This window comes from Telopea speciosissima, chromosome 9 (genome assembly GCF_018873765.1).
Source record: "Telopea speciosissima isolate NSW1024214 ecotype Mountain lineage chromosome 9, Tspe_v1, whole genome shotgun sequence".
NCBI lineage: Eukaryota > Viridiplantae > Streptophyta > Magnoliopsida > Proteales > Proteaceae > Telopea > Telopea speciosissima.
Window position 1 is genome coordinate 61,707,796 of NC_057924.1, and position 7,626 is coordinate 61,715,421.

Sequence of the window (7,626 nt, forward strand, 5' to 3'; positions counted from 1 at the left end):
AGTAGATTGAGTGGATACAGATGAGAGGTTAAAGTTTTTGTGTAAAGTCCATAGAACTGTGAATTATTTTGTTTGAACATAAAGCCTGTTTATATTTCCTGTGATGTTTACTTGTGTACACTTTTAGTACACCCTGCTTTGCTATCAAATTGCCTTTTGAACACTTCCAAGTACCCTCTGCTGCTATCACAGCACAGGAATCAAGTCCACAGTAATGTAGCTAACCTTGTTGTCGTTTATGCTCCATTAAGAATCTAACAAAGCCATCGAAACAATGTTCATTCTCATCCCTGTTCCCAAGCACCACCCTTGCCTCCTTCGCTTTGCTCCTCAATGGTTCTCCCTCTTTCTCCACCATCACCAATCTCACCGTGTCAGCTACCGAGTCCCTCGTGAACGATCCATCTCGCTCATCTCTTGGTATCTCCAACCCAATCTTCTTCTCCTCCAAAAGCCTAGCATTCAACCCTTGATCATGCATCACCGGCAGTAGAATCAGAGCTCGCCCCAAACTCAGAGCCTCAATGACCGAGTTCCAACCACAATGAGTCAAGATCCCTCCTATAGCCGAGTGACCCAATATCCTAACCTGAGGAGCCCAGCCTTTAAAAACCAACCCACGATCCCGAGTCCGGTCCTCGAACCCATCTGGAAGCATACCCATATCGTTCCCGTCCTTGGTTGAACCGGGCAGTTCTCGAAGAACCCAAAAGAAGGGCAACCCGGATAACTCCAACCCAAGAGCCAACTCGTTCACCTGGTCTTGACTCAGCTTTGCCTCGGTTCCTAGTGCAACATAAACCACAGACTTGGTTCTATGCTTGTCTAGCCATGCATTTACCTCAGCCCAATCCTTTTCGTCTGCTCCGTCTTCTACAGAGGGAGGAAGAAAACCAACGGGAATAACCGGTTTTTGCCAAAACTCGGTTAGAAGTTTAAACCACTCGGGCTCGAATTCAACCCGGCTTCGCACAAGAACTATCTCGCAATCTCTCAGTGCAATACCGAAACGGTACGAATCCGAAAAGCCCGAAATGTTTTCAGGCAGTGCGTGTTTCACCTCATGAAGCCGAAAAACTATATTGGAAGGGAAAGGTACCCAAGAAGGAGCGACAGTGAAGTCCTCGGCCGTTGACCATGTAGCTTCGTTGCTCAGCACCACCGATGGTGGACCGATGAAGGCAAGAAAAGCGGCGGTGAAGAGGCCGAAGAAGGCACATGGCACGCCAAGCCTCGTTGCGATTGTGGGTAGCCAGTGAGAGGCGTAGTCGTAGATGATCCAATCTGGGGTTGATCTTTCAAGGAAAGCAGCGATTGGGGCTTCAAGCCCATCGAAAGCCATCTTTAGATGTTGGGATTTATTGGTGTGGATGTCCATGGAAGACTCTGCGTTCTCAGGGAGGCCATGGACGTGTGGCAGTGGAAGCTCGATTAGGGTTATGAGAGGAGATAGATTTGGGGATAAGTTGGAGAGTCTTTTTATGTTTCTTGGGGTGGAGATGAGGGTGATTCGGTGGCCTTTGAGAGCTAAGCACTTTGAAAGCTCTAGAAAAGGGATGAGGTGACCCATGGCTAGCCATGGAAGCATAGTTATGTGAAGAACGGTATTGTTGTTATCCATTGATGGTCGAGCTTGTACTTCTTTCAGATTTGACATATTTGAGATTTTGGGAGAGAAATAAATTTTAACAAGAACAGCTAAATAAATGCATTTTTATATTTTTATAAAGGGCCACACCAATTGATGTTGTGAAATTCTACCAAAAAAAAAGAAGTTGATATTGTGATACGCGTCAACGATATATATTAATCCCAAATGAATACGGACATGGACATGGATATGGATCGAATATTTTATCTGTTTATATGTAAATATAGTTTTTCGGATAGCTATAGCCTATTCGTATCCGTATCTGTTTAACTTTCGGATGGATTCAGAAAGTACTACATAGATACGGACACGAATATGAAATGGATTTCAACTATTCATTTACATCCCTAGTCATTCTCCAAGCATGAATCGTGTTCTTGTACAAGTACCGTCCAAGGCACTGCAGGGCCACTCACATGAAATCCACTGTGGGACTCATAGTAGAAGTGGATTTCATATGAGTGACTTTGGAGGATCTAGATCCTCTACTGTCGAGCTGCCCGGTAGGACCGTGCTACCAAGACATAGTAAGGTGGGAATGATTGCCTTACCCCTGCCCGAGGAGCAGGGGTAAGGTGATCATTCCTTGCCTCGATGTGTCTTGGCAGCACGGTCCTGCCGGGCAGCTCGGCAGTAAAGGATCCACCAGCGACTTTGGAGGGCCTTGGACGGTACTTGTACAAGGACACGAGGCAGCCTCTGTCCGTTGTGTGTCAAATGAATTTTAGGAAAATATTCTCTTTGAGGGGGCTATGGCCAGATACAATGGGGGGGGGGGGGGGGGCAAAATGATCGCCCCTGCTCCCATGAAAGGTGGAAATCCTGCCCTAAGATGTCAGTGTGTATGTTCTCATTGGTTGTCATGCACACATGGCCCCTGTGCTCCCGCATAGAGAATTGCTCCCTATTAATTTTATGGGAGACCGATGGAGTATTTAGGATATGACACCTTCTTTTAATTTTCTCTTGTTTTATCAAAACTTTCTTCAATATAAGGATATAAAAGGACTTTATTTTTTAAATCATTTATAAACAATATATTATGGGCTAAATTTTCCTCCACCCAATTTTACCAAAAAATATATATATATATATATTTCCCTTCACCCATAGGAGACGGTTCACCCACCATCCTAGGGTTCACAAACCCCCCTCCTAGGGTTTTTGTATGTTTCAAAATAGCCTCCCGATACCCTTTCCTTCCCTATCCCGTCCTGCGGTGTGGGATCTCGGTCCATATATTATTGTCACATTTTTCAAGAATACATATGAAATAACGCTACAACCTTCATTAGAAAAAAAAAAATTAAAGTTACAAATTATTGAACAAGAACAATTCTATTTCATCATCCTTACTTACATTTTAATAAATTGGAAGGAAAAATTTTCACGACACATCAAGGCTCTCGTCGCCTATATGCTAGCGTCTCCCTGTCTATCTTTCCTCCCTACCCTTGTAATGGGAGGAAAGAGAGACACAGAAGGCATTAGCATATGCTACTCAAATAGCAATAAAATCCTCTGCAGTGCACTGATCTAGCGGTGCATTGCGGTGTGGTCTTGCAAACTCAACACATGGACACGGCGACATCCAACGGTGCAAGCTCGATTGCACTTCTTCGTCTTTTTTTTCTTCTCAAGATTGACACCATTAGATGTCGCTGCGTCCACGTGTTGAGCTCGCAAAGCCGCACTGCAGTGCACCTTTTTTTTCCACACAATTAGACAACGTACTTTATCGCTACATATAAACTAAAATAAATTATGGACTGAGTTTTCCTACACCGTCGGTGTGGAGGCATCTACCCCCATCAGTGCATTGAATTCAATTGCATTAAGAAGGGATACCTTTGACGATTTTGTCGATATGGAAGGAGAGTGTTGTGATGACCGAAGAATCCATCATTAAACAGATTTCTCTACCTCACCGGTAAGGTTATTAAATTAGAATCGGAACCAAAATCGACCTTTTGAAACGGGATCATTAAAAATCAGTTTGGTTCAGTTTATTTTAGGCTAAAAATCGTTATTTTGAATCGATTCAAATGAATTATAACCTGTATAAATCGAATACAAACCGAACTTAAACCATACGACACCATAGACCTGTTTGTTTGATGGAAAATAGTGGAATGGAAATAAAATGATGGGATAATCACAGAGTTTTCCATTAAATACCTGAAAAGCTAAGTGTTAATGTAAACCCATTTTCTCTTCCTATTTTCATATTACATGTAGTTAGTAGGGACGGTCAAGGAGAAGTGGATTGATTTTTCCATATATGTTACTAGATTATATGATAGAAGTTTTTGATTCAATGGTAATTTTCCCCACAAAACAAGGATATGCAAAATAGAATAAGGGGAAAGTTTTTATACATGGTTGTGTAAACCATGTATGTGAGAGAGTGGGAGTTTCAAGGCATTAATTAATGGATGGGAATTTATGACTTTTCCAATTTTTTGTGAGAGACCCTCTCACATACACGGCTTACACAGCCGTGTATGAACACTTTTCCCATAGAATAAATAGAATTAAAAGATACAAAGATAAAACCGGATGTGTACTTATATTACAAACCGCATGTAAATCGGATAACGAAATCGAATAGAAATCGTATAAAACTGGATTGCAAGTAAGACGATTCTGATTTTGACTGATTATTATCTGATGCAATTTTGATTTCTACCTTGCAAAATATACATCGAATGGAAATCACACCATATAATCAAAAGCGGATTGTTTGCACCCCTAGGCCCTAGGTGAGATGTGTTAGCTTTTTTAGTTAAATTTAATTAGAGAAAAAGATTCCCACGTGGGAATCATTTCCTACACCGTTTCTCATCTGACCATGGTACAGTTTGACAATGTTATATTTTTAATGTTTCTTTGCCAGTAACGTTATCAGAACACAAATGAAACAAAAAAACCGTTTGATAAATCCGTTTTGTTTCACTTGTTTTTTATAACAAAATTCAAAATTTATAACAATTTATGCTTAAAATAATGTTTTTGACATAACAACTATTTGTTGTTATTACCACTGGTCCAAAATCCAAAAGTGTTACCCGTGTTTTAAAGAAAGGGAGCCGAAGAAAGGTCTCCTTTCCCTCAACTCTCGCGCGACCCTTCCCTAAACCTCTCCGCTCTCAACCTCCATAGGGAAATACGGGGAAGGAGACAAAGAACCTGCAACTCGTCGTCGCCAGTGCTGATTTCTCCAACCTCAAGCTCTCAAGTTCCAGCGTTGATTTCTCCAACCTCAAGCTCGCCCGCTCGAGGTCTCCTACCGCCTGCAACTCGTCGTCGCCATCTAGGGTTAGTTCTATTGCTTTGTTCTGCTTCTTCTTCTTCTTCTTTTTTTCACTGCACAATCCCTAATCTCTGCATCTTCGAAATCCCTTAAATGGTAGGAGACCTGGCAGTCATGGACTCATGGCGGCACTAATAAGCCTAAAACAACCTCTGCTTTCATCGGTTTGGACCTCCCATTTCCATTTTTATTCACGCCCGAAACCTTCCACGGTGAAACTCAGATTTCGAAGCTCTGCTACGAAGATGGCGATGGTTGGGTCTGAGAGGGTTTTTCATCCCAAATCATCGATTCTCATTTGCACGTCTGGGCTTACCCTGAAGAGGTGAAAATACCCAAATTTGAAGAAACCCCAGCTCTGCTTAATTTTATTTGTCTCGTTCTTGTTTTCACCATTTTTGTTTCTCTTTCTGGGTAGGCTGCTGACAAATACCCTTATTTCCCAGGCCAAGAACCGTCATTACCAGGAAGCGTTGATTTCTTGCTTAATGTGCGTGCGGCTCTCTCTTATAAGCATTTCCTCGTCTTATTTTTATTGGCGTTTGTTTCCTTGTCTGATTTTCTTCCCCCCACTTTAAACTGTCTGGTATCTGAAGATGCAGAATAAATTCCATTGCTTCAAGTAATGAAGTTTGTGTTCCAAATTCTAATTTACAAAATAATTTCAAATTTGTTTGGTTTTGGAAATACACTTTGAGTTGTTTTCCATTTTCAGTTCTGGTGAACTGAGTTGGAGATCAATTTAGTGGATTCACCTGTGATTGTCTTCCAGTACATGAACTCTTAAATGAGGTCATTGAGTCTGCTTCTGATTGCTTCTACTTCTACCAACTCATTTTTGAGATCATTGTGATTTGTCCTTGCAACAGCTCTTCTTTTTTGGTCATATCTGTATTATAGAGTGACAATTGCATTTACTGAGTGTATAACATAAATTTTGGATTTTGTCCATTCTCTGTCACTGACAAGGTTTAATTCAATTTAATTTTAGTCCTCGATTTTTGGGGTCTTTAAAGATACGATTTTCAACATCTGCTATATCATAGAAATTCATTAAGAGATGTGAATTGATTTTGTCCTTGTTTGCACACTAGGGATAGCTAATTCACTTTCATTGTACAAAATGTGTGGTGGTTACTTTAAACTAGAGGAAATTAGATTTGCTGCACATCCTTGACTCGACTCTTTTGGTTCATTATTATTTTGGATAGTTATAAAAGAATTATGCAGTAGGATATTGCAAGTTGGATAATTCTATATCTTCTATATTGAGATACCATTAATTTCATTATCCATTTGATTTCATTAATGTTACATGTAATCTTGGTAAATCTGGAGGAATGTACTTAGGACCAAGGGTTGAGGTCAGTAAACTCTAAACCCACTCCTTCCTTCCTTCTGCCAGGCTAGCAAGTGGCCACTCAGAAGCCCCCTCATGATTATGCCCAACAGCTCTATGGAAAGTATAGAGAGTCCTTTGAAGAGTACATTACTATAAAGGTGAGGAAGTTGTGGTTCTTTCTAATACTAATTATCAATAATTCACTATGTGACAGATTGCTGTACATGAGAATTTGGTTGTACCTTTTTGTAGAGTTTGTACCTATTAAATGCCAGAGCCTTTGTACTGTATGACTCTTTGCTCAGCTTGTGTTAACTGTCACTTAATTGTGTGCATCAACCTTGTTCTCTCCTTGGTTAAAGTTTCTTCCTCCAAATTGTTTGTATGGATCTGTAGTTGTTGTTGTTCAAATTATCTGTTGTTTCCAAAATGGCAATCACTTGCTTTCTTTTATCCACTAGAAGGTAATGTTGTTAGTTTTTACTTTAAGGCTGTCTAGGACAGGCTTTGTCCATTTTCCACCACTGCTTGTATAGGTTTATAAAAAGAATTTGGTCAATGTTTGTGGCTTGATGAAACCTGCCATTTGCACTTGGGACTGGATTGTGTCACTGTGATTCACAAAGCATTGGGACCTCCTCCACCCACTTTGAGAAATGAGAACCATATTTTGGTGTTGTTGAGGCTGAAGAAGGTTTCTGCTGGAAGGTTTGCTGTCAATTCCTGTTATGATTTTGGTGTTGCATCTTTAGTTTCACTAACTACATGTTCATCTTTTGCAAAGCCTATTACAAAAAGTTGAGGATTTTGATATGGAACTTGTTTCATTCTATCCTTTGCAAAAGACTCTACAATCTTTGCTCTTTCTTTGGACTGCTGAACACCTAAGCTCTCCCCATTCAAAGTTTCAAAAAAGACTCACCACAAGCTTCTCCACATCTGATCACCATCTCTTCTCTTTTTTCTTCTCCCTCTGTTCTTTTTCCACTGTCAATATTTCTATCTGTTATCCATATGTTGAGTCATCATGGTGGATCACTGGATTACATACATAATGTTGAGTCATGATATGAATTTGCTACAACACAGCTAATTAATTTGGATAAGTGTTGATGAAATTCTGTTGCTTCCATTGGATTACCATTTGTGATCTATTAATGTTTGCTTTGTCATATTTTTTTCTTTTCTTTTCTTTTATTTGTTTATTCTGACTTTGTTTGACATGTAGAATGAAATGGTTGATTGTGTTTAGTATTATCATTGAAGCATGGTTTGTGGCATGGTCTCATGGTTATTTGTAAATTTCAAACTTTACTTGTT

General features: G+C 40.1%; 1 protein-coding gene across 1 annotated transcript; it reads right to left on the reverse strand.

Moving 5' to 3' along the window:
* Positions 1-198: 198 nt before the first annotated feature.
* On the reverse strand, positions 199-1,659 carry LOC122639627 (UDP-glycosyltransferase 91C1). Its single transcript, XM_043832499.1, has one exon. It carries the CDS (start codon positions 1,655-1,657, stop codon positions 221-223), a length of 1,437 nt encoding a protein of 478 aa, XP_043688434.1. The 5' UTR covers positions 1,658-1,659; the 3' UTR covers positions 199-220.
* Between the last annotated feature and the right edge of the window lie 5,967 nt (positions 1,660-7,626).

Bases quoted from the DNA above. Each gene is read 5' to 3' on its own strand.
- LOC122639627 (XM_043832499.1), bottom strand. From the start codon at position 1,657: ATGTCAAATCTGAAAGAAGTACAAGCTCGACCATCAATGGATAACAAC.